The sequence below is a fragment of the Topomyia yanbarensis genome, chromosome 2, assembly GCF_030247195.1.
Source record: "Topomyia yanbarensis strain Yona2022 chromosome 2, ASM3024719v1, whole genome shotgun sequence".
Classification (NCBI taxonomy): domain Eukaryota; kingdom Metazoa; phylum Arthropoda; class Insecta; order Diptera; family Culicidae; genus Topomyia; species Topomyia yanbarensis.
This window is the reverse complement of record NC_080671.1, coordinates 126,674,808-126,702,024: the sequence shown is the minus strand read 5'-3', so window position 1 is coordinate 126,702,024 and position 27,217 is coordinate 126,674,808. Positions and strand designations below refer to the sequence as shown.

At 36.1% G+C, this 27,217-nt stretch overlaps 2 protein-coding genes and 2 long non-coding RNA genes across 6 annotated transcripts in view; 1 reads left to right on the top strand and 3 right to left on the bottom strand.

The window, feature by feature from the left end:
• Positions 1-6,069: 6,069 nt before the first annotated feature.
• LOC131686233 (uncharacterized) lies at positions 6,070-6,740 on the bottom strand. The gene is made up of 3 exons (XR_009304948.1): positions 6,678-6,740; positions 6,286-6,608; positions 6,070-6,208 (listed from the first exon to the last, which is right to left on the bottom strand). It is a non-coding gene; the product is annotated as an uncharacterized LOC131686233 (long non-coding RNA).
• Positions 6,741-7,958: 1,218 nt separating this feature from the next.
• Positions 7,959-16,121, bottom strand: LOC131681135 (ATP-binding cassette sub-family G member 1). Of its 3 annotated transcripts, none has more exons than XM_058961846.1 (6): positions 15,860-16,121; positions 15,636-15,790; positions 15,011-15,579; positions 14,748-14,944; positions 8,750-8,918; positions 7,959-8,679 (listed from the first exon to the last, which is right to left on the bottom strand). In XM_058961846.1, exons 1-6 carry the CDS (start codon positions 15,899-15,901, stop codon positions 8,078-8,080), a joined length of 1,734 nt encoding a protein of 577 aa, XP_058817829.1. In that variant the 5' UTR covers positions 15,902-16,121; the 3' UTR covers positions 7,959-8,077. The 3 variants fall into 3 exon arrangements, with proteins under 3 accessions (XP_058817829.1, XP_058817830.1, XP_058817828.1); XM_058961847.1 differs by having other exon boundaries at positions 15,011-15,378; positions 15,454-15,579; positions 15,636-16,120; XM_058961845.1 differs by having other exon boundaries at positions 15,636-16,121.
• Positions 16,122-16,160: 39 nt separating this feature from the next.
• Positions 16,161-27,217, top strand: part of LOC131681136 (ATP-binding cassette sub-family G member 4-like) — a 33,083-nt gene continuing 22,026 nt past the window's right edge. The window contains exon 1 of the mRNA XM_058961849.1: positions 16,161-16,278. Coding sequence (XP_058817832.1) covers positions 16,227-16,278 — 52 coding nt within the window. The 5' untranslated portion in view covers positions 16,161-16,226. The remainder of the gene's footprint in view (positions 16,279-27,217) is intronic.
• Positions 20,303-21,179, bottom strand: LOC131681139 (uncharacterized). The gene is made up of 3 exons (XR_009303878.1): positions 21,103-21,179; positions 20,814-21,049; positions 20,303-20,756 (listed from the first exon to the last, which is right to left on the bottom strand). It is a non-coding gene; the product is annotated as an uncharacterized LOC131681139 (long non-coding RNA).

The window sequence follows — 27,217 nt, the reverse complement described above, 5'->3', positions numbered from 1 at the left end:
TGACATCATGTTAAAAAAGTCATCGGGCTCACTTCTTAAATGAAAGGTTAGGGTATTAGGACCACTTTCTTCTTCTGAGTGCGTTTGCTAAAACGCTTCCTACTGGTGGCGACTTTTGATTTTTTGAAAAATGGGCCGGATTTGGATAAAATTTCAAATTTATGCCTGTTGAAGTGGTCCTGAACTGTCTTAGATTTTTTTCAGATTTTTTTATTTTTTGGAGATCCAAACGGAGAAGTTTGGTTAGTTAGTTTGCACCAATTTTGCATTATAAGAGCGGCAGAGCCATTAAAACTTAGTAAAAAGTGAAATTTTTGGTGCTTTTCAGTATTTTTTCTTCAAAACTGGGTATCTACAAAATTTGAAAAGTACAGAAAACACTTTATATAGTTGAGCCGAATTCAGGGGCGTAATTTTGCTGAAGAAAGTGTATAGCTACGGCCAATGGAGTATAAGTTATTTAAGTTTTTGTTAAATAACCTTTTGGCATTTTATGATATTCATAAAAAATAACACTGTTCTACAAAATAAAACAACTTAAGTGGACTTAGTCCGCATATTATTTTTCGGAAAATAGAAGGAAAATGATGAAAAATGGCGTTTTTCGCTTGTCTCTAGTACATCAGAATCGGTTTTTATGAGCATTCGACGATTTTTTTAAAAATTATTTTTTATACTAATAGTCACCTAGCGGGTTTGAAAATCACTAAAATTAAACAAATATGTCGAGTTAATGGCAAGTTATGGCGTATATTTGAAGGCTGAATTGATTAGCGTACTTACATATTGTATATACAGTCTTATTTTCATGTTAGGAACTTTGAAATGGAAAAAAAGCAGAAGAGTGAGGTGAGTGTTGAAAAACTGATATTTACTGTTTAGATCACATAATTCCGAAATTGTCAAATTTGGGGCAAATATCCTCGAAAAAGTTGTACAACAGCAACATTAGCAAAGTTATTATTTTTATAATTTAAGTTACAAAAAAAATCATCAGATGCTCATTAAACCTCGGCCTGACATACTAAAGACGTGCAGAAAACGTCATTTTTCAAAATTTTTCTTCTATTTTTCGAAAAACAATGTGTGGTCAAAGCACATTTGAACTGATTTACTTTTTGGAACAGCATTATTTTTGATAAATTGCCAAAAATGTCAAAGGTTATCTAACAAAAACTTAAATAACTCATACCCCATTAGCCGTAGCTATACACTTTCTTCAGCAAAACTACGCCCCTGAATTCGGCTCAACTATATAAAGTTTTTTCTGTACTTTTAAAATTGTGTAGATACCCAGTTTTGAAGAAAAAATACCGAAAAGCCCCAAAAATTTCATTTTTTACTAAGTTTTAATGGCCTTGCCGCTCTTATAATTCCAAATTTGTACAAACTAACTAACCAAACTTCTCCGTTTGGATCTCCAGAAAAAAATCTAAGACAATTCAGGACCACTTCAACAGGCATAAATTTGAAATTTTATCCAAAATCGGCCCATTTTTCAAAAAATCGCCACCAGTAGGAAGCGTTTTAGCAAACTCACTCCGAAGAAGAAAGTGGTCCCAATACCCTAACCCTAATTCATTTAAGAAGTAAGCCCGATGATTTTTTCACCATAATGTCATTTTGGGACACCCTAGTAGGCACTCACGACTCGTATGGCCATCAGCCGGAATGTCCTGTTCAGCTTTTCACGGTTCACGATTGCTTTTCACGGTTGGTTTTCAGCGCAGCACCCCAGGCAGGAACTCCATACAGGAGTATCGATGACGAAACAGTAGATAGCAGACGTCTCGTGCTGCTTCTCGGGCCGTCGATGTTTGGCTTCGCTATTGCGTTCATTGCCTTCGACGACTTTTCGCAGGCTCAGTCGACCGGGTTGTTAAACCTGTCATCGATTATCACTCCTAATTGCTTCAGTGCACGCTTCGATTCAATCAATGCCCTCCGACGTCGATCTGCATCCGCTGAACCGCTTTGCACTTGCTGACCAACAACACCTCCGTCTTGTGGTGGGCTATTTGCAACTTGATCCCGTTCATCCAGCTCTCGATCGCGTCTATTGTCTCCGTCACCTCCTCTTCTTCAAGTGTCTCATCATCAACGTCGTCCGCGAAACCCACGATTTTCACTTTCCTGGGCAACCGCAGTACATCGTACATCCCGTTCCAAAGAGTTGGACCGAGAATGGAGCCCTGAGGAACGCCCGCTGTGACTCGCATCGACTTCTGTCCTTCACTCGTTTCGTACAGCAGCACTCTGCTCTTGAAGTAGCTCTTCAGGATCTGGCGCTGCAGCGATGGCTTCCCAGCTGGTGCAGTTAAATGCATTCTTCATATCTATCGTGACCACCGCGCAGTATCGATCTCCTTTACGCTTCTGTTTAGATGCCTTCTCGGCACTCTCGAGCACTGTCCGAATTGCATACACTATCGATGTTCGTTTGCGAAATCCGAACTGCATCTTGAACAGTCCGCGCTTGCCTTCCGTGAATTTCGTCAACCTGTTAGGAACGATCCTTTCCAGGAGTTTTCCAAGTGTATCCAGCGGGCATATGGGCATGTACGAGGCCGGATCGCCCGGTGGCTTCCATGGCTTCGGCAGCAACACCAGCTTCTGGACCTTCCACATTTCGGGGAAGTTGCCTCCATTTAGACCCTTCTGCAGCCCCATCCTGAACATGTCCGGATATGCTTGGATCGCAGCTTTCAGCACCACGTTTGGTATTCCATCCGGACCGGGGGCTTTCTTTGATTTCATGCGCTTCGATGCTTCTGCGAGCTCGTCATTAGTTACTTACCGATCGTCCGTGTTTCTTCCTTCTTCTTCGCCGTACGGTGTTGGTGGCCAGACAGTTGGATCGTGCTTCGGGAAAAGACCCTCGACGATTGTCTTCAGCTTAATTGGGTACATTTCGGCAGACGTCGTCGAGCCCTTCATTTTCGCCATCAGGTCAGCCGCATCCACGTTCTCGGTCCCGCCGTTCGGCCGAGCTGCCTCAATGAAGAGGTCTTTGTTGAAGGCTTTCGTCGTCCACTTTCGTTCACCGGACTTCCTTCTCCATACTGCAGCAGGGTTCCGTTGACCGATACGGTAGCGAATCGCCTGGTGGTCACTATGCGGATACGTTTCGCATACTCTCCAATCCATGTCCGCCATTAATGAAGGACTACAGAATGTGACGTCGATGATAGACTCTCTCCCGTCTCTCCGAAAAATGCTAACAGAACGTTCATTGCACAATCGTACGTCTAACTTCGCTAGAGTTTCCTGCAGGATACACCCTCTTGTGTTGGTTACTCTACTGTCCCATTCCACAGACCAGGCGTTGAAGTCACCACCTATGAGTACTGGCTTCCGACCGATCAACTGCTCGGTTAACTGCTCCAGCATTAGGCTGAACTGCTCTACTGTCCTTAGAGGAGCGTAACAGCTACACACGAAGACGCCATTGATTTGGCGATCACGAAGCCCTTATATGCGCGTTTTACCACTTCTTGAAAGGGGAATCTGCCCATAACTTGTATCACAGCCGTTTCTGATTTATCCGCCACCTAGTTACCGTTGTCAGGGGGACTTGATAAGGCTCTGCGATCAATATGACATCACACATAGTTTCTGTCGTAGACTGCCACAACAGTTGGTGTCACAGTGATTCAGGGTTATGTCCATTACCGTTGACCTGCAGTCGCCTTCTTCCGGCATTACAGTGTGTCAGCGTCAACTTGTTGCTCAATAGGTTCGTGCCAGTCGTGCACTTGTAAAGGGTGCCTTTTAAACGTCCGGCCAAGTAAAGTTATCGCAGATTGCTGCCAAAGAATTATCTTTTCGGGCGTGGCTCATGTTTGATTAAATGATTGTAAACAAACAAGACTGCCTATTCGTTGTGATGAGTATTCGGAGCAGATCCTAGAGATCCTATTTCATGCTAAAACAATGTCTGTGTGGTGCAGTTCTTACGCGAATGGTATTCTGGGCTCAGTTTTCGTCAATAATGATGCTGGAGCCAACGTTAATATCACTGACGAGCAATATCGAGAGATGGTCTAGGGCGGGTTGATTTCAAATGTTCTTGCACAACATTTTGAAGACTTAAATCAGAATCAGAAAGGTACAATTGCCTTACTAGGTGGATTAAAACAAATTTTTATTAGACCTAGTTAGAGAACACCGAATGAATCTGACCACTGGATTAGACTTTTCAGATGAAGAGTTTTCTCACATGTACTAGAAGTTTTGGCGTTCTATACTACCACTTCGGGGGATTGTTTTAGGTTGATCTTTCCTTCTTTAGACAGTTCTCAATCCAACTTTTTTGTTTTAGTACGCAATCTCAAACGACTAGAGTTTGGGATACATTGATCTACCAAGTAATGGAACTTCGGATGAAAAAGTAAATTACTAGTCAGAAAATTCTGTTCATCTCGTTCTGAATTTTGTACATGAAACCAATTTTTTGAACAACCATGATCTTGAGAAATAGAAATTTAAAAGATTTCATACGCCCGCTAGCGTCTGAGTTCTAAATTAATCTGATCAAGAACTTTGTTTGAGATACTATTCGTCTAAACCACCATGTACTCAGGATTGTGAAATAAAGCATGCTCTAACATGTACTGAAAATTTCAATATTGCTAGTGAACGAATTCAAAGTTAATTAGTTTACCACCAGTAGCCCTCGACGTACTCAAGAGCTTTGTCGAAGACATTATACTTCTAAATTGATACATAGGAGTTCTTCAAAATACATGCGCCGTCCTGTGAGCTCATTCCAATAACCCTAATTTTTTATACAATTAGGAATTTGACATTCAGGATGACGGCGCCGATGGTTGGGTGGGTGGTAGACGTGACCGCCACTCACCCCACTTGGTCTGGGTTCAATCCCAGTCGAGGTCGTTGAGAGTTTTCCGAGGTGAGAAAAATCTGAGGGTTACGCCTTGCTTCGGAAGGGAAGTAAGGCTGTTGGTCCCCGGTCCATAAGTTGATGGGTGATATCTAGTCCAGATGGGAGTCGTCACCTTTCTGGCGTCGGTTTTTGCCATCGTAGCGGAAATAGACCGACGAAGAATAACCAGAACTAGAAGAAGAAGAAGGCAGTCAGGATTTTAAAATATTGCCCGTTAATAGAATTCTTAATATACTAATAGAATTCACAATTAATCCGTCGATCTTAAAATAGTTCTTGACTTCTTCAAAAACATTTCCGAAAATAAAATACTCTTTGGATTTTTATGAAGCGTGAGTTCAATATTTGCCCCCTATCGGAAAACCCAGCACTATACCCATATACTTCAACTGTACGTATCCACACTTTCCGACACAGGTACTGCACCGGATAGATGTGAATGCGTACACGTAAAATATATGGGAGAATAAAGTACTATTTACACCTATCCGACCCGTTTCAGTGCCGGTTCAGCTCCGTGCACGGACGCCAATTCAGCAAGCATTCACACTTGTCCGGGGCGGTGCCGTGCCAGACAAGTGTGAATGTTCGCATTTGGACAGCATGAAAGAATATTAGTGTCCGTGCACGGTACTGTACCGGCACTGAAGCGGATCAGATAGGTCTAAATAGTGCTTTATGCTTTAATCTCTCGAACACCCCACCGCTCTGTATGATTATTATCAAGGCGTTTGCATGCGTAGTGATACCGCCTAGGTCAATTCCAAAATTATCTGTCCATCATCCGAAATACTCGATTTCCTGAAGAGCTTATCCGGTGATCACCCTTTCAAAAAAGCTTCGTTATATTGTATTTAATAAAAGCGGTTTGATTTATGCACTCTGTAGCACCCACAGCGGCTATTAAATAATTAGTTGTCCAAGGACTCCAAATCGTCCTGTTAGGAATTCAGTATGTATCAGGATGTTTGAGAAGGCAAAATAATGTTCATGTTAGAAAGGAATACAGAAGACGCTGGTATATAAGCCAGATTCCGAATGTTCGAGCTCCAACCACAAAGGACTTACTATAGTTTCTTAATTTAGCCGTACACTAAGTCCGTAGAAACAGATGTCTTTATTCGCTTTTTTGAAAACGAAATTCAATTCAAGGGATACGTTGCCGGTTTAGGGGATGGCCAATAACGACGGATGCATAGGTCCCTTAATGGATTTTGTAGTGTCTTGCTTGCAGGCCGACATTTGAAATTGTTACCAAGGTTAATGGAGTGGACTCCATTAAAACCTGTGCCTCGAATTTTCCTGCAAATATTAATTTGTGTTCATACGGTCTATCTGTTTTACCCATTCACAAAAGCAATTAAATGCCATATACTTACAACCAATTGTATATCCACTTTTCCCGTGTGCATTAGAATTATTTGAATCGGTTTGCTTGCGAAGGTATATTTCCATCTAGTATAATGTGGGTCGGCATTCGGACAAATTTGGGTCTTCACGACGCTGGCCGGTCACGTAATAAACCGATTCACCTGAGTGGGATGATACTCGTTGCCATCATTTACAGCAGGTCAACATAAGCAATATATTCGTTCGGCTGTCGTGATAACTTTCTGTATTATTAGATGCTTTCTCGTACAATTGTGCCAGTGAGCCAACATGTTTCTTGCTCATTAAAACATCGCAGTTAACGTAGTTCAATCTTAAATTAACGTAAATAAATGGAGCAAATTAAATATATAGAAAATTTAATCAAATAATGCTTATTTACCGCTAACGATTGTCCGGTCACTGATTTTCGATTTTTTTCGTTTCCATTTTGTGTTGTTTTGATCGTGGTTTTGACGTTTCCGTTATTGGTGTTAGTGCGTGCACTGGCTCCACCGACAAAATTTTCGGTGCCAAATCTCTGCCCCGAAATTGCACTGGAATTGCACTTTTTTATTGCAGTTCCAATCAATGGAACATGGTGTCGGTGTTTTGACAACACTTCTGCAAGAAAAGTGCAATTTCAGTGCAGAAAACTACACCAGTTTCTTCAATCGAAAACTCTAAGAGTTTCACCTTCAGAAATTCCGAGTAATGTACTAACGCTATGCTTGAGTTAGATTTCAAATAGCCAGTTCGCGTACTTCAGGAAAATCGTGCATACTTTCTGAACGAATCCTTAGTTAATTTATGTTGAATCTATCCCTTGACATCACAAAACCAACATGATGATGATGGTGATGAGGCTGAAATCCACATGGGTGCTATAATTCAATAAATCGTATTAATTAAAAGGCTTTTTGTTTTTGCTATTGTACATGAAACAATTCGGTGCGGGGGAAAGCCATATAGCAACGTGTGAAGCGAGAAGCAGTTCCTGTGTTGAATAATGTGGTGTGCCCGAGTGGGGGTGGAAGAGAGTTGGACGGAGCGTTGATTAGATTATGAATATTAATGATGGTAAGCTCGGATTTAGTACCGAGAATTGAGATGGCGCCGGAAATAATTTAGTTTCTAACAAGCGTGTCACCAAATGTTGCATATTTTCACACGGAAATGGCTTAAGTGTACCGAAAACTGACACAATACCCATTAACGTTTGAATATCAAAATCCAGTTTTGTTTTCGAGAATAGCACCACTGACCACCAATATCACTTCGTTGGCCATATATTGTTAAAGTTGAAAGTTGAAAGTCGATAGGAGTAAAGCCACCGAGTGCAGTAAAAGCCGCCGATAAAAGTCAATTATTCCACAGCTCTTTACTAGGTCACCGAAGCTGTCACAGTAAATCATCTGGGAATGCGGATTAATGCCCGAAAATGTGCACAAAATTAGTCCGAAAGCGCACGATTACCGTTTTATCTCGCGGAAAACCAACGGAACTGGAAACGATGGCAATGAGATGGCATCAGCACCAGTAGCCCGAAGCCGGGGTTGATTTATGCACGCGATGGTGTACTCTGCCGGCTCATCTGACATAATTAAAAGGCAACATAAATTTAATTAAATAATAATGTACAGATATGCAGGCAGCAGCAATTGTTTGGTGAACAAAAAGTCAGTTTGATTCCAGGGGGCTATATTTACAGTCATTGAAAAGTACATGTTTAAACAAAATAAAAGACATCTTGCTTCAAGTGTCCGGACCAGAATGGCACCAAAAACCGTCCTAAGCGGATGATTAATTTTGAAACTTGATTCGTCTTCTCAAACAAAAGTAGAAAGCAACTGTCATGGCCACGGACCATATGGACAGTGCAAGCAAATCTTGCTTCAATTCAAGCACTGGCATTTGCAGAGATTTCAGATACTTGGAAAGCTTGCTGTAGTAGCAGAATATCTCCGGACACTCCATATCTTTCCGGTCCAGACCGTACAGCACGTGCAGCAACCCTTCGAAAGCGTACCGCTCAAACGACACGTACGTCAGTGGTCGAAGAATCTCCGGTATCTGTTCGAGGGTTAGAAAGCATCCCGAAAAAAGCATCACCGGAATGGTGCTGACACCGGCCAGAAAGGCAGTCGTTTGTAGTTTGAAGAAACATCCGAGCATCAGGCCCCACATCTGCGAGATCCATCCGAACAGCAGGCAGATCGCCCAGAAGTACAGGATCCGATGAAGTTCCATTGGCTGAGATGTCATTACGTATACCAGCGCCATCATTAAGGCGGTATTAAGTATCAGAATCGGAATTTCCACAATCATCTTGGAGAGATAGTATGGGAAAAGAGCGTACGCATTGTTGCGGTGTTCCCGGATGAAGGCTGCCGACTCGAGAGGAACTGAAACGAAAAAAAAAACACAAACGTAATGCTATCTTATTTCGAAAAAAAATGCTAAAACTAATCTTACAAACCACCGCTGCGGGTCCGATAGTTGTAAACATGATGGTGTGTAGCACAATTTGGAAGAATGTAGTGTTGGAGATGATGCGGGCTGCATTGTTTCCAATGTCGTAATACACGGTGCCAACTAGCAGTCCAACGAAGATACTGATTGCAGTTTTCACTTTCGTTTGTGTCTGGAAATAATTATCACGGTTAGCGATTTTGGTGGAACAATTTTTAATACGACATTTAATGCTGGTGTTATATGATGAGCAGTATGAGTCTTTGGATCATATGAGTGATTTCAGTTGTTCAGTCGATATGATCATAAATCAATATTAATCAATTCGGCACAAATTACATTTTTTTAGTTGGATTAGGAATTGGGTCACCTTGGGAAACGAAAGCACTATCTCAACAAGGATTTTATATGCAAAAATTATACAACGAATGCACAATAGGATTGTAGGATTTTATTAGCCTTGACACAGTGCACAGTGGTCAAGAATACAAATTCAGTAGGAAGTTTAATTTTTACATTTCTTATAAACAAAGGTATAGAATTCGCTTAAACTTTCAAGATGTTTTCCGTTGCCTAGTTTTATGTACCAATCGACTAAGTTCGAGGATTTGGTATAATTTTGTGTGTGGCAACCCGCATAAACGAGAACAGTATATGGATTATTTTTATTATTGTTTTTCCACAATTTGTCATATTGTGATTCGACAATAAACACTATTTTACTGTACTATTATAACTGTTATAAACCTGTGCGCAAAAATTGATTACTATTTTCACCTTTCTTGTCCTGAATATTTAGCCGTACCATTTTTGTACTAATTAATATATGACCTATTTTAGCGTGAGGTTGCGATAAATATACCATTTCTGATCTAACAGAATATTTTAACCCACTTTTACTCTGAACAAAATTTCAACCCACTCTTGCTTGCAGCCTCTCATACAGGGTGTTTGGTTCATGGTTAAGAATCTCTTGGGGGTGATAGACTGCCATATTTGGAGAAAAAAATTGTTCTACACATACCATCAAATCTCAACCGTTACAGAGTTATTGAACTTTTTGTGTAAAAAATTTATTTGTCTTAGAATAGCTGTAACTTTAAAAGTATACTTTGCATTTTAAATATTTCAGTTCAATTCGAAAGGTGAGAAAATTTCCTATTGAATGGTGTTCCCATATCTTTTAAGTAATTAGTTTTAATTACCTTTTAGCTGTAAAGTATTTAAAAGTTAGTGTTTTTGAGGAGGTTTTTGCTAATTTTCTCGAAATAATGAAGTATGATTATAGCAATATACATTATCCAAAAGTTGGGTTTTAGGACAATTCATAATTTGTTCTTGGACGTCATATTTCTATCTCTTCTCATTTCTTTGTAATTTCATTACTATACTTTTCCTGTAACCGACTTGCAAGTGCTTAAAAGACTCTAATCTAAAAAATATGCTTTCTATCGTTATTTACAAGATTTCATTGGAAAGCTGTGAAAATGTCTTATCAGTGTATGTACAAATATCTTTTAGTTAAGTGTACTAAGTGATTTTTTGCTAACGAAATAACTCAAAATTTGTGTTTTTTGGAGAGTTTTTTAATTATTCTAATTATTAATCAACAAAATTTATCGTTACTATTGTTCATTTGATGCCCCTTAATGTTCTCTATAACTTTTTATTTGACACTTTGTCTATATCTCTTTTCATTTTGCTGCTATTTAATAGTTAACACAGCATGAGCTCGCCACAAATGTAGTGGGTTCGAAATCGTTATTTTTGCATATGATGTGATAAAAACGATTTTGCGTCGAAACCAAAAGAGATAATTGAATGGAGTCAAAGAAAGAACTGTAGAACTTGCTGAGATGCATTATTTCCATGATAATAATGGTGATGTTTATTATTTACTATTTAAAGACAATTAACGAAAATGCTAACAATAGCACTAACTTTAAACTAATTTACTTTTAAAAGAATACTAAATTCACTTAACTGAAAGGTATTAATACATTTTTCACTGTAAAATTTTCCTGGCTTTCGAATAAAAAGAAAAAAAAGTACAATAAGTGCCGTAATTTTCCAATTAGAGCTGGTACTAGTGAAAATGAGATAAAAATATCCAAGTTGAATAACCCAAAATCGTGAAAATAAGAAAAGGTAAGTGTATCATGTCAAAGAACGAATTAAGCAGCTCATCAAGACTAACAATCTGAATTATTAAAATGATGAGGTCAACTATTAGGATTTTCAAGAAATGAACGAAAAATCGTTTAAAATTGTTTAATTTTCAATAAATTACTTTGAAAAGGCTACTTAAACTCATTAACTGAAACATGTGAGGGCATCGCTCAATGCGAAATTTTCTCACCTTTCGAATGGAACTAAAACATTTAAAATACAAAGTATACTTTTAAAGTTACAGCTATTTTAAGACAAATAAGTTTTTTACACAAAAAGTTCAATAACTCTGTAACGGTTGAGATTTGATAGTATGTGTAGAACAATTTTTTTCTCCAAATATGGCAGTCTATCACCCCCCGAGAGATTCTTAACTATGAACCAAACACCCTGTATATCGTTGCAATCTTAAATTATGCGATACCAATTCAAACCCTTTCCAGGTCTCTAAAAAATGCTAACTTTGGAAAAAACTTCTCAAAGTCAAATGAAAACAGAATGCTTTACATTTGCCATTCAAATTCAAATTCACCCACACCTTCTTTAATTATATACTGAGCCTCTACTAAGGTGTCCCAAAATGACATCATGTTGAAAAAGTCATCGGGCTCACTTCTTAAATGAAAGGTTAGGGAATTAGGAGCACTTTCTTCTTTGGAATGAATTTGCTAAAATGCTCCCTACTGGTAGCGAATTTTGATTTTTTGAAAAATGGGCCGATTTTAGGTAAAATTTCACATGCATGCCTCTTGATGTGCTCCTGAACGAGCTTAGATTTTTTCACCATTTTTTTTATTTTCTGAAAGTCCTAATGGAGAAGTTTGGTTAGTTAGTTTGCACAAATTTTGAATTATAAGAGCGGCAGAGCTATTAAAACTTAGTAATAAGTGAAATTTTTGTTGTTTTTCAGTAATTTTTCTTCAAAACTGGGCATCTACAAAATTTTTAAAATAAAGAAAACACTTTATATATTCGAGCCGAATACTGGGGCGTAACTTTGCTGAAGAAAGTGTATAGATACGGCCAATAGGGTATGAGTAATTTAAGTTTTTGTTAAATAACCTTTTGACATTTTATGATATTCATCAAAAATAACTCTGTTCTACAAAATAAAACAACTGAAGTGTGCTTAGACCGCATATGAGGGATTCCATGAAAAACCGGCCGACCGCAAAATATGACCATCGTCGATTCGAACGAAGCTTTGCAGGTGTGTTCGCTGTATGAATCTCCATGATATTCTCTGGCAATTGGAATATTTTGATACAAGAGTAATTTTTCAAAAGGGCGTAAACGTTTCTACGTGTACGAATTTCAAAATTGTTTTGTTCGATTACTGTATTTTATACAGCAAAACTATCTGAGAGTAAGTTACAGGGAATGAATACTTCTGTCCGAAAAAATATACACTGAAAAAAATGTTTCATTTTTCAAAAAAAAACAAAAATTTACGATAAAAATTTAAACTGCGAAAAACCCATTTTTTAAAATTTTTTATATTTTGTTACCAAAAACTTAAAGAGAAAAGAAACATTTTGATTGTGATTGCATGATGGAGAAAAAATCGGTAAAAAAGTTTTTCTAACAATAACTTCGTACATGTACATGTACATACGTACATACGTACATACGTACATACGTACATACAAAATTGTAATTTTATTACAGAATATAATTCTAAGCACCATTTAAAATCAAAATGCATTTAACAAAAATCTTCCAAAATGCGATAGTCTTCGAGATATTTGAAATTTTGCTCCTTCAAAAACAATTAATTTGTGTAATTATGCTCTTTTTAAAAGTTATTCGCGTTACCCCATCAAGAAATGTCAAAAATTTAATGTTTATCGTTTTAAAGACGTAAAAGCAACCTTTTTAGTGTATTTGGATCATGGAGAAGCTTTCAATAAAAAAGTTTTCCTAACAACAACTTTTGACATTTTTTTATAATTCTTACTATTTGCAGTCAAAAATACAATTTTCTTTTTGAATATGACTCTAAAAGCTATTTTAAATCGAAATGCTCTTAACAAAAAATTTCTAAAATGTAGTAGTTCTCGAGATATTTTTACTTTTGTTTTAACAACACAATTATTTTGTTTTATTACGACCTTTTCATAAGTTAGTCGCATTTCTCCATCAACAATAATAGGTTTTTCAAAAGGCCCGTAAACTTTCGTGCAACTTTCTCTTCGACATCAAGGCGATATTGTAAACCATTTGAAAGTTACATGAAAGCAACCAAAATATATTTCAACCATAGGGTCTGTTGATTAAACTATATAGCTGAATCATATGTTGGTTGTTTTCATGTAACAACATTTTTTTCAGTGTATATTTTTTCAGACAGAAGCATTCATTCCCTGTAACTCGTTCTCAGATAGTTTTGCTGTATAAAATACAGTAATCGAACAAAAAAATTTTGAAATTCATGCACGTAGAAACGTTTACGCCCTTTTGAAAAGTTGCTCTTGAGTCAAAATAATCTTATTGCCTGTGGAAAATATTTAGTCTTGCATGACGGTGAAACGTGTAATGTTTCATTGGAATCTAAGATGGTCGGTCACAATTTTAAAGATTTTCGGACGGATCTTCGTGGAATTCCTCATATTATTTTTCGGAAAATGGAAGGAAAATGATGAAAAATGGCGTTTTTGCTTGTCTCTAACACATTAGAATCGGTTTTTATGAGCATATGACGATTTTTTAAAATTATACTTGTATACTAATAGCAACCTAGCGGGTTTGAAAATCACTAAAATTAAACACATATGTCGAGTAAATGGCAAATTATGGCGTATATTTGAAGGCTGAATTGATTGGCGTATTCACATTTTGTATATAAGGTCTTATTTCCATGTTAGGAACTTTAAAGTGGATAAAAATGCAGAAGAGTGAGGTGAGTGTTGAAAAACTGATATTTACTGTCACGGATTAAATAATTCCAAAATAGTCGAATTTGGGGCAAATATTCTCGAAAAAGTTTTACAACAGAATACAGCGCATCTTCTGACACAATTATTTCGTTGAAGATGCCTTCTAGATGTAATTATAGAGAACTAACTCTTCAAAAAATAATTAGAGACTTGGCGTCATTAGCAAAGTTATCATTATTTTTATAATTTAAGTTACAAAAAAATATCAGATGCTCATTAAACCTCGTCCTGGCATGCTAAAGACGTACAAAAAACGTCATTTTTCATCATTTTCCTTCTATTTTCCGAAAAACAATGTGTGATCAAAGAACATTTGAACTGATTTCTTTTTTGGAACTGCATTATTTTTGATGAATTGTTAAAAATGTCAAAGGTTATCTAACAAAAACTTAAATAACTCATACCCCATCAGCCGTAGCTATACACTTTCTTCAGCAAAATTACGCATCTGTATTCGGCTCAACTATATAAAGTGTTTTCTATATTTTTAAAATTTTGTAGATACCCAGTTTTGAAGAAAAAATACTGAAAAACACCAAAAATTTCACTTTTTACTGAGTTTTAATGGCTCTGCCGCTCTTATAATTCAACATTTGTACAAACTAACTAACCATACTTCTCCATTTGGATCTCCAGAAAAAATAAAAAATGCTGAAAAAAATCTAAGACAGTTCGGGACCACTTCAACAGGCATAAATTTGAAATTTTATCCAAAATCGGCCCATTTTTCAAAAAAATCTAAATTCGCCACTAGTAGGAAGCGTTTTATCAGATTCACTCCGAAGAAGAAAGTGGTCCTAATACCCAAACCTTTCATTTAAGAAGTGAGCCCGATGACTTTTTTAACATGATGTCATTTTGGGACACCCTAGCCTCTACACGAAAGTTTATCTTACCGGGTCCCGAATAGTACATATCACTGTTCTTTTCGTCAGCAAAAGAAACTGCTTCCACGGGCTTAACTTTGATCGACTCCTCTGTAGCACCAAGTGTAACGGGGTAGGCTCAATCTCTTCCGCAATATTCATATTCTGGTTGTCTTGTATCAGATTTAACACCCGTTCATCATATTCCATACTGGCGACCTCTAGTGCTGGAAAAACCAAATCACTTCCTGTCATTTCAATTCACACGGTTGTATTTAAATGTCAAAAAATACCAAAATCAGCCGGATTATGAGACAGTGGACATTCCAAGCCAACCCGGGCAAACCGTGGAATCACATCTGACAAAGACCCCCGATACAAACAGTTCCCTCTGGCCACCAGATAGACATCGTCAAACATCTTCAAAATACTGGAACTAGGCTGATGAATTACACACACCACAATACGTCCACCGTGGGCTAGGCTTCTCATTTGAGATACCACCTGAGTTGTAGCTATCGTATCTAAACCGCTGGTTGGTTCGTCTAAGAGCATTACTTTCGGATTCGCAAGAAGGTCTATCGCCATAGCAAGCCGTTTGTACTCGCCACCGGAAAGATTTCGCACCAAAGTTGAACAGCATTTTTCCAAACCAAGTGATCTAATCTGGTCGAGCGCAATGTTCTTCTTAGACAATTTCGCCCACGAGCGTGATTGCTGAAACTCAGCGGCATACCGTAACGATTCTTCCACCGTCAGATTCCTCCACAAGGAAACTTCCTGCTCAGTGTACGAGACTTCGTTGCGCAACTTTGAACCTTCTAAAGGTTCACCATTCAGCTTGATGATCCCGTCTGCTTTACTAAAACAATGAACTTACAGTATGTACTTCTAAATTTTCACAATCACTGATACTACCGGAATCCACTCAGAACATTCAGCAAGGAAGATTTTCCCGACCCCGAAGGACCGATAATCGCAGTCAGCCTACCGGAACGGAATGCACCACTCACATTGTTAAGAATTGGTTTACTACATTTTTCGGTTTCAAAAGCACGACTTGGCGGAAAACACTTCAAATTATTTGTTAATCTAGCAGGAATTCGAACTCGGTACGATATATTCTCAAAAGAAAACAATACCTCACTGTCTCCAGCGATGGGAGATAATTCGTGCACTTCCATAATGACAACCTTCTCACGCAATACTAATCACGCTAACGAACAAATAAATATAAATCATGTCTCAACTCCCCAGACGCAACGTACATTATGATGATCGAAATTCAAACACATCATGCATCCTACTGAGGCACTGCGATTTATCTAGCAAATCTCTTTCTCGCTCTCCCACATCTTTACTACCAAGCATTGAAGTCACTTGCGGTTTAGTTTGCTGTAGCTAGAGCGATCCCCAACAAACGCTCGTTGCCATTGGTTTCCAGTCGAGCCTGTGGCTCACCTTAAAATTTTCAGTAATGTCGTGTTTAGATGAATTGCACGAGCTGCAATGTTAAGGTTAAGCGGTAATTGCGAGGCTAGGCGAGATCGGTTAATTTCAGGTGAGTGTTATGAGCCAAACTTTGGACTCAGCTGACCCGATGATCATAAAAATGTTTACAGCGGTTAGATCAGTCTATTGTACCATATGACGCAAACAGAGTGGGACCAAGAGAATCGAATTGTTCGTAATGTATGACTGATACGAATAAAACTAGATATTGCAAACTCATCGAAAAAAATAAAACTAGATATTGCAAGCTCATCGCGGTAAAATCAACAGTGGCACTTGACCGTCGACCTTCAAGGTAATCTTGTCATTGCATACAAGCTCAACAAATTGACGCTGAAATGTGCGGTCAAAAATATTTTGAAGAAGCTTCAGTCCTTGGCTAAAAAATATCATGTCTAGAGGCACTGTCATCGGAGGTAACTTTACGGCGACAAGTGAATGGCTAATTAATAAAAGGGGTAACTCACATTTTTCCCAAAATAGGCATTTCTACATTTTTTAATATTCCCCGCGGCCGAAGCTTACGATGTTTTGAGAAATTTTTGAATTAGTGTAGACGAGCCCTTATCCATCTCATTAGACAGGATGTCACACTATTTCGATGATAACTCGACTTAGAGTGACTGAATCGCGCTTAACTAAGTGTCATCATCTTTGCTTCGTTCCTAAGAAGCAGTACAGATAATTTTTGCGTGTAAAATGTGAAATACTCGCGTTTGAGTGAAGCGAAAAGTCGAGTATAACGTTTCCTTATTCATCCTACCATTTAAGCTAATGCGTTGAATAGAGATAGCAGATACTGCTCTAACTAATGCGTTCAAATGGGTGGGATGAATAGACGAGCTAAGATGAATTAGGGAGCAGCAGTGGCGGATCCAGGGGGAGGGTCCTGGGGGTCCGGACCCCCTCCGATTTTTTTTAACTTGTTAAGAAATTTTAAAATAATTTATATTTTAAATTCGTTCTAAGCTCAAAATACTTTTAAATCAGATTTAACCACCAAAGCTTACTTGAGGTTATGAGATATTGCGTATTGTACACTGAACATTTCAAAATCAAAATTTCAGACCCCCTCCGAATTTTTTTTCTGGATCCGCCCCTGGGGAGCAGTAACCCTACAATGTTCAGTTTTTTACTATTTATCAAAGCTGCCCTAAAAGGTAACTCCAGATTTAGCTGGCGTCCAAACAGGAGTAACCATAGATTGCGTTTTATGGAAACTCGAGATATCTCGTTTATTTTCCGAGGTTTTAAGGAAAATGTAATCTATGAAACCATTATCTATGTTTGATAGGCTACTGTTCATATATCGGCAAATTCTATACATAACCTATTCTAAGTTATATGGCGCAGGTTGAAGAATCGATTATTTCAGGAACCGATTACTTCAAGAATCAATTATTGTATCGGTTTTGTTGGCTATCTTCGGCAAATTTAAGACTAAATGAAATTGAAAGACGGATAGGTATTCTAGAGTGAATCAGTTATAAACTTAGAATGGAAAACTAGGACTAGGTAGGCTCATATGGACATGATAGGCGGCGGTAAAACATTCTGATGAGTTATGTTCTATCAATGTCCATGCGGTAGACTTGGGTGCAACGCCCAACTCCTACTTAACAGAAGGCAAATGATTCTTCACATTTCCTTTCGATCATGTCCATATGAGCCTGCCTAGTCCGACTTTTCCGTTCTAAGTTTATAACTTATTCGCTCTAGAATACCGATCCGTATTTCAATTTCATTACTTTCGTTTCTATTAGTCTTAAATTTGCCGAAAATAAGCAACAAAATTGATACAGTAGAACCAACGACACGACTAGACACTGGCATTTCAAAACTGCATCGCAAATATGACTACCCCTCAGTGACTCAGGTAACTGGTACTGTCAAATATGACATTTCCTTAGAAAATACCTGAAACCAGCAACACTTTTTATTTTGTTGTTGACTTCGCGTCAACTGTCAGAGATATTTTTTCACCAGTCTAATTTTGCAATTTGTGAAATTATTTGTAAAGGTTTCGCTGGAGAGGATGGATGATGTTTTTTGAAGTTGCAACAGGTACTTAAAAGAACATTGATTGATTTAGTTCCGTTTTTACAATTCACATATTCGTCATGAAGTACGTTTGTTTCATTAGGAAGAGGGATCAAATATCGGATCCAGATTTCAATGGAGGTGTCATCAGCAAAATGAAAACTGAATGAAAAATGAAAAAAAGAACTCTTTTAAAGTAATTTATTGGATGTGGGAAGCAAGAGGTACGATTCATTGAATCAGAATAATGCATGCTTTTTCTCAATAATATGATCATTTCAGATGTTTACTTCGCACAAAAGAAAGAATTTTACATTTAGTTGCAGATCTACGTCTTTGCCACTGTAGCTGCTAGGGAATTTCCCATTGCTTCCAGTTCAATATAGCTCGTAGAAGGAAGAAATATACTGTAAGCAGTGCAATTCAAGAGCGCGAGAATACTAGCGAGTATTTGAAAATGCACCGAACAATTTGTGGAAACAGTTTCGAAACCGGCGGTGAATAGTTCACACGTATCATGATGAATTCTATGGATTAGAGCACATAAATGTGATCAATATGGCAAGTCGTGTCGGAGTCTAATCCACTCGAAAGTATAGTACCTATTATTAAGAATAATTTCGGTTTAGTCAATGTCTGACGTGTTTAAAAGCAACCAGCTATAATACAGAACCGACGGCGTATTTGCTGTGTGATGCGGGAAATTGTGAAAATAAGACATGCGCTAGACCAGTTGGCTTCAATGTAGCTGACAATTCAGAATAATTACTGCGCATTTAATTTCAAAATGGTCCCCTGGAAGTTGTCGTCGGTTTCGGAATGCTGAGAACTGGCAGGGATTAATAAATATGTGTTTTAGTAAGGTAAACACTAGCTTAATTCCAGAGTGACTAGAGTTTTTAGACAGCAATCCGCGCCACGATGTGACGTTTCACGTAACTGGCTTTGTTTGTACAGCGAAGAAGAACAAGTGGTCATCAGGGATGTCCCGATTAAGCTCAGCTGGGAATGAACCGGAATTCTGGCTGGTTTCAGTTCGCATTCCGGCTCCAGTGACACAACCGATTCTAGTTAGAATCGGTTGTGTCACTGGAGCCGGCGTACTAACTGGAACCAGCCAGAATTCCAGTTCATTTCCGGCTGAACTTTACTGGGGTATTGCACCTCAGAGCAAATAAAGAGAAGAATAAAAAACGCTCTTTGCACTTTTCATGCGAACCACCGCTCTTCACTTTCACAATAAACCTCTTCACTCCGATGTGTGTTGCTCCAATACGTGCATTCTACTCCATGGCTGCACACCTCAAAGTGTAGAAATAAAAAGGCTCTTTAGTGTGAATCCTGTTCCCCCGCGCTCCGTGAGCAGAGAAAGCAACCAAAGAACATTTTGATTTGATTTGTAGTTTGATTTGCCTTCCTACCTGCTTGCCAGTGAGCAGAGGCTCAAAAAAGTGTATCTTCAAGGCGACTGCGCGAAATTGTGCAGCTTATGGTGCACAGATCTTTCTTTTTCGTTTTCAAGTTTCTCTTTGTGTGGTCGTTCTGCATATCGCAATGTTTTTGTGATGCTCTATTTTTCATCGGAGTATTTCGCTCTTTGTGCACATTGTGTGAGTAAATAACAAGCCTGGTGGTCAAAATAGTAGAGTCAATACAATGAACAAAGATTGTCGATGTCCGGAACATTCAGTATATAAGGTCGTTGATATGTGTCAAACTAATGGATATTAAGTGCGTGCGAAAGATCGAGCAAGCAGTACTACTAGCGACTATCCTAATCTTGTCTCTTGTATCTACTGTCAACAACAAAAAATTCAGAATGTGAGCTTCGGCGGTTTGCTAAAGAAATTTATTTTTATATTTCGAAGTGAGAAATTTCACAATATTGTTATTCTAAAATACAATTTTTTGCTAACTCAAACCACTAGTACATAATACAATAAAGTGTTTATTCGTAACTAATACATGTTTTAGAGAAAATTTGGTTGAGAAAACCCTGAAATGAACCTTCTACGGAACTAAAAATTATAGTGGGTTAAATCCTCGCTACCAACATGCAAGAGCTACATAGTTTCACTGACCCATGGCACGTTTTCTATATTCATAAAAGAGATTGCCGACTCGTTTGATTTATAAAAAGCAAAGGATGATCTTTGTCACCGAAAATTAACAGCTTCAATGGTAATATTCAAATAGTAACTTATATCAATGGCATCTAGAAGTAAATGACAATAGCATAAAAATCCTCATCACATTATACAGCTCGCTTTGCCAATGCAATTTTATTGTTGGGCGAGCGGCGAAATCTTCATCGGGGCTTTTGTATTTCGGCTAGATCTGTCTGATCTAGCCGGTTATAGTCGGTGAAAATTTTCTTCAGACCTCCTCGCTCTAGAATGTAGCGGAATTAGCCAATCAAGCATTGATCTGCAACAGTTTTTGATACGATATTGCTGAAAAATCATTGATGCCAAATTGCCACAGACGCTGGAATAGAAATTATGTTGCAAATACGAAAAATACATTTATTTCGGAATTACTTACTTGTCTGAAAGATGTAAATGAAAATGTTTCCATACAAAAATTGTTCTGTTGGACGAATTAGTGGCTATTAATTTGCCATTTGGACAGTACAACGCGGACATGGTAACCATTGCAATACAGATAACGACGGCTACATCCTCTAGCTGATACTCCAACAATCATACAACCTGGTCCTGCACAAAAGTTTGCGGTAAATTTCGCAGGAGCATTCAGCATTAGTATCATATCGTGCGAATCTGTGGGGTTCGATCTTTTAGTTAATTTAAACAGCGGAATGTGCGTTACTTACCTGATGATACGAGAAACTCAATCCTATCACACAATTTTACAAGAAATCGTCCATGAACACGTCCGAATGAAAAAAATTTGGTAAACATGTTGGTTGCTAGCAGCAACTGAAAATCAAATAAACAAGGAAGTGTTGCTGCAAAAAATATTTTTTCGGTAGAATCAAGGGGTCACTCAATGTGCTGGTAAGTGGCTGCAAATATTTCGGTCACTTTTATCAGTATATATTGCGGCAATTAAAACATACTAACACAGAATCAATTATTACAAGAATCGACTATTTAAAGAATCGATTACTTGAAGAATTAATTATTTGAAGAATAGATTATTTGAAGAATGGATTATTCGTATAATCGATTATTTGAAGAATCGAATAATTGAATAGTCGATTGTTTGAAGATTTCACTATTTCAAGAATCGATTATTTGAAGAATCAGTTATTTGCAGCTGGGACGGGACCTGCGGATAGATGTTTTCATTTCCATTTTTTTGTTTTTCATTCTCCATACTACTCACATACGCTCTCATTCTGGTTCACATATCGCTCACATGTCATCTCATTCTGGCACACACTGGTTCAAAATGACGTTTGAGAGCTGGTTCAATTTGTCACTTGTTTTTTCTCAATCCGCATGTCCCGTCCCAGATTTACAGAATAGATAGCTGGAAGATCGTTTCTTCGTAGAAGCGGTTAATTGAAGAGATGATTGTCGTAAGCATCGATTATTTGAAGAATCAAATTGTATAAAGCAGTGATTCTCAACCTGGGGTCCGCGAACCCCAAGGGTGCCGTGAAGTTGTTGCTGAGTGCATATTGAAATTTACATTTGTTTCCTAACAAACTGAAAATAACATATTGATAGCATACAACATCGATGCTTATCCGCGGGGGTCCGCAGCAACCCAGGGTGATTTCTAAGGGGTCCGTGGTACGATAAAGGTTGCGAACCGCTGGTATAGAGAATCGGATTTTGAAAGTCTGTTATTTGAGCGACCGAAATTAAAAGTCGCAAGGATATAACATGCTTCGAAAAACCCGTTCCAAACATATTAGAATATAATAATCGGTAACAAACTTCAAGCATAAAATTCGGACAGAAATCCTTCAGCATAAGAATCGCTTAAAAAGTTCTCACCCGTAATACCCGGCAAGGGTAAACCTCCAGTATAAAAATCGTTTAAAAATAAATAAACCGCTCGTAGGAGCATCCGTATATCTTGATGTTCAAGATTAAAAGTCGGCTAACAAAAACTTCTTTGTAAGAATCGGATGTATTTCTTTCCGGTTTTTTTACTGAATGTTTTTTTATCCAACTCTTACGAAGGAATGTCCCAGTCCGATTTTTATGCTTGAAGTTTATATCCGGTTTTTACATTCTAATATATTTGAAACGGGTTTTACGAAGCATGTTCTGTCCTTGCGACTTTTCGGTCGCTCATTTGAAGAATCGATTATAGGGAAAATCGATTGTTTAAAGAAACGATTATTTGAAAAATCGATTATTTCACGAATCGATTATTTTAGGAATCGATTTTTTGGGAATTTTTTTATTTGGAGAATCAACTTTTTGAATAATCGGCTTGTCCAAGAATCGATTTTATGAAAATTCGATCATTTGAGGAATCGATTATTGGAAGAATCGATTACTTCACCAAACAAATATTTCAAATATCTACAATTTTAAAAAGCGATTTTTTAAGGAATCGATTAATTCAGGAATCGATTATTTGAAAAAGCCAATAATTGATAAATCGATAATTCCAAGAATCGTTTTTTAAGGTCAATTTTTTCGAATCGGTTAATTCAAGAATCGTTTATTTAAGGGATCGACTATTTGAAGAATCGATTGCTTGATTTTTTGAAGAATTGATCCATTCAAGAGCCTATTAGAATAATCTATTATTTGAAGAATTTATTGTTTAAGAAACCGTTTTTTTACCAAACGATTTTTTAAGGAATCGAGTATTTCAGGAGTGGATTGTTTGAAAACTCGCTTAATTCAAAATCGGCTTGTTTGAGACAGTTCGATTATTAAGAGAATCGATTATTTGAAGAATCGATATTTTGAGGTTTAGATTATCTTGAGGATCGATTTTTTACAGAATTGATGATTGGAGAATCGATTAATATAAAAATCGGTTACTTGATGAATGAGTTATTTAAAAACTGATCGTTTCAAAAATAGATTATTTAAAAAGTCATCCAATTTATCCAAGAATCGATTATTTGAAGAATCGATTATGTAAGGAATCGATTTATTCAAGAGTTGATTATTTCAAGAATCGATTCAACGAAAAATCAAATAATTCAATTTCGATTATTTGAAGAATCGATTATTTTAAGATTTGATTATTTAAAGAATTTATTTATTACAGAATCGATTATTTCAAGAATCGATTTGAGAAATCGATTATTTGGAGAGTGTAATGGTTCAAGAGTCATTTCTTTAAAAAAATGATTCTATGAAAAATCATTTAATTCAATTTCGATTATTTAAAAAATCGATTATTTCAAGATTTTATTGCATGAAGAAATTATTTATCGATAATTTGAAGAATCGAATATCTGCGGAATCTACTGTTTGAAAAATTTAAAAATTATCTCTAGGATCGCTTTTTATCAATTATTTGAAGAATCGTATTTTTTGGTATTGGTATTGGTATTTTTGGAAGAATAGTCTAATTCGAAAAACCGATTATTTCAAAAACCGTTTATTCGAAAAGTCGATTTGTCGAGGCATCCATTATTTCAAGATTCGATTATTTGAAGACTCAATTCTTGGAAAATTCGGTTACTTTAGGAATCGTTTAGTTCCTGAAACAATAATTATAAAAAAATCTATTAATGCTAAATCGAGCATGTGAAAAATTTACTGTGTTAAGAATCGATTTTTTGAAGAATTATTTTTTTAAGATTATTGAAAAATCGATTTAAAAAAAAACGAGTTTTGAAAGAATCAACTAATTCAAGTATGAATTATTTAGAGAGTCGATTACATGAAGAATCGTTTATTTGATGAATCGATTTTTTGAGGAATTGAGTTTTTAAGAATCGAGTATTCAACGAATTGATTAGATGAAGTCGCGTCGACCTTTTGGAGAATCGATTTATTTGGGAATCAATTATTTATGGAATCGCCTATTTGAAGAATCCATCATTTAAAGAATCCATTATTTCAATAATCGATCATACAATTTTTAGAAATTGCTTTAAAAATCGATTTTTGCAGAACCAATTATTTGAAGAATCAACTATTTGAATAATCGATTATTTGAAGAATCGATTGTTTGAAAAACTGTTTGTTTGAAGAATATTTTTTTTTGGAGAATCGATTAATTAAATCGTCGATTATTTCAGTAATCGACTATTCAAAGGATAATTATTTTGAAGAATCGATTAATCCATGAATCGATCATTTAAAATATTAATTATTGAGGACAAAAAGTTATTTCAAAAACCGGTTTTGTGAAAAATCGATTATTTCAAGAATCGATTTTTTGAAGTATCGATTGTTCAAAGGATCGATTGTTTCCAGAATTGATTATTTGAAGAATCGGTTCATTGAAGAATCTATTATCTAAAAATCGATTATTGGCGCTATCGATAATTTGGAGAATCGATGTTTTGAAGCATCGACTATCTAATTCGATTTTTTGAAATATTCGTTATTTCAAGATTCGATTATTAGAAGAATTAATTATTAAGCTTATATGAAGGATCAATTATTTGAAGAAACGAATATTTAAAGATTAAAACGATTTTATGAGAACTCTTTCTTATTTCTAGTATCGTTCTTTTAAAGAACCGATTTGGAGAACCGATCTCTTGAAGAATCGATTTTTTGCCCAATCCATTATTGGGAGAAACCAAAGAGAATAGGGAAAGAGACGAATAGTGTGAAGCCAAAAATACCTTATTGAGCAGACCAATCGTGCAATGTAAATAAACATTACTCATGCCTGAGTTAGAGGAGATAAGTATTGTACATCTATCAAAAAAGAAATTTGAGTTTTCGTCAGAACTTAGTTCAATCGTGATTGTAAGGTACATTCTAGAGTATATGTATGAGTAAAAACAAGCTTTAGAATTATTTCATCTCTTTGTTTCGGAATGCACATCTTTTGATAAACAAAACCAACGATCGACGTACGGTTTGTTTTCAAAATATAATAGGAGTCATTTAAAGTGCTGCCTGTGGAAGCGGTTGCCAAAATTCTAGTGTTAAAATCATCATAAAGGGAGTGTTGCCGTTTTGACTGATTTTCACTCTTCGTCTCTTTCCCTATTCTCTTTGGGAGAAACGATAGTTTGAAGCATCAATTATTTAAGAATCGAATTTTCGAAGAATCGATTATTTATGGAACCGATATTTTAAAAATTTCGAATTTTTGAAGAACTACTGCATGATTCGATTATTTGATGAATCGTTTTCTGGAAAAACGATTATTTTAAGAAACGATTGCTTGAAGAATCGATAATTTGATTAATCGATTATTTGGAGTATCGATTGGTTCAAGAGTCAAGTATTTAAAGAATCGATTATATGAAAAATCAAAGCCAAAAATTGATTATTTGGAAAATTGATTATTTCCAGAGTTGGTTATTTGAGGAATTAATTTTTCACCGAATCAATTATTTCAAAAATCGTTTATTTAATGAATCTATTGCTTATAAAAAAATATTTTAGAATCTTTATTATTTTATTGGGAATCAATTATATGAAAAATCATATATTTGGCTCGATTATTTCATTATTCGATGCTATTTTAAGAATCGATTATTTAAGGAATTGATTATTACAAGAATCTATTTTTTGAAAGAATCCATTAATTCGCGAATCAATTATTTCAAGAATCGATTAATCGAAAAATCGATTTTTTGATGCATCAATTATTTCAAGATCGAATTATTTGAAAAATCGATCAATTTAAGAATCGATTATTCGAAAATTTGGTTATTCTAAAAACCAATTAATTCAAGAAACGGTTGGTTGAATAATCGATTAATTAAAGAATCGATTATTTGAAGAATCGCTGTTTCAAGAATCGATTTAAAAAAATCGGTTTTTCGAAGAATAATTTTTTAACGAGTCGATCATTAAAAATCGATCATAAAAACTACCGATTTTTTAACGAATCAATTATTTCAAGTATTGTTTATTTAGAGAGTCAATTGAATGAAGAATCGTTTATTTGATAACTCGATATTTTAAAGAATCGGTTTTTGATGAATCGATTATTTCAAGAACTGTTCAGTTGAAGTGGAGTCGATTTTTAAAGAATAAATGAGATATCAATAAATAAATCAGAATCAGATGAACAATCTCTTATTTGAGGGATCGCTTATTTGAAGAATAGATTATTTAAGGAATTGATTATTTCAAGAAAAGATCATAGCTTTTTGGAGAATCGATCGCTTTGAAAATCAATTTTATGCGGTATCAATTATTTGAAGAATCAATTGTTTGGAAAATGGATTATTCCAAGAATAGATTACTTGAAGCATCGATTTACTGAAGAGTCGATTACTTCAAAATCGATTATTTACAGGATCGATCTTTTGAAGAATTAATTAATTAAGGAATCGATTATTTAAAAAATCGATTTTTTTAAGTAAATGATATGTTAAGTAACTATTTTATGAAGAATCGAAAATATCAAAAATCGATCATTCAAAGAATCGATTATCTCCAGAATCGATTATTTCCAGAATAGATTACTTCAAAGATGAATTTTTTGAAGAATCGATTATTTTCACAATCTTAATCTTGACAATCGATAACTTGAAGTGTTGATGATTAAAAGAACCGATTTTTTGATTAATCTATTATTTCAAGATTCGATTCTTTGAAGAACCGATTGTATCAAGAATTGCATACTTGAAGAGTCGATAATATGGTGAATCGATTTTTTCAGTAATCGTTTATTTGAAGAACTGATTGTTTGAAGAATCAATTATTTGAAAAATCGATTATTCGAAAATTATGTGAATTGATTAGTTGTAAAATCGATTATATTAAAAAAAAGTTTTGTTGATTAGATTGCATCACGATTTTGGAAGAATCGTTTAATTCAAGAATTCATTATTTGAGGAATCTATGATTTTAAGAATCGTT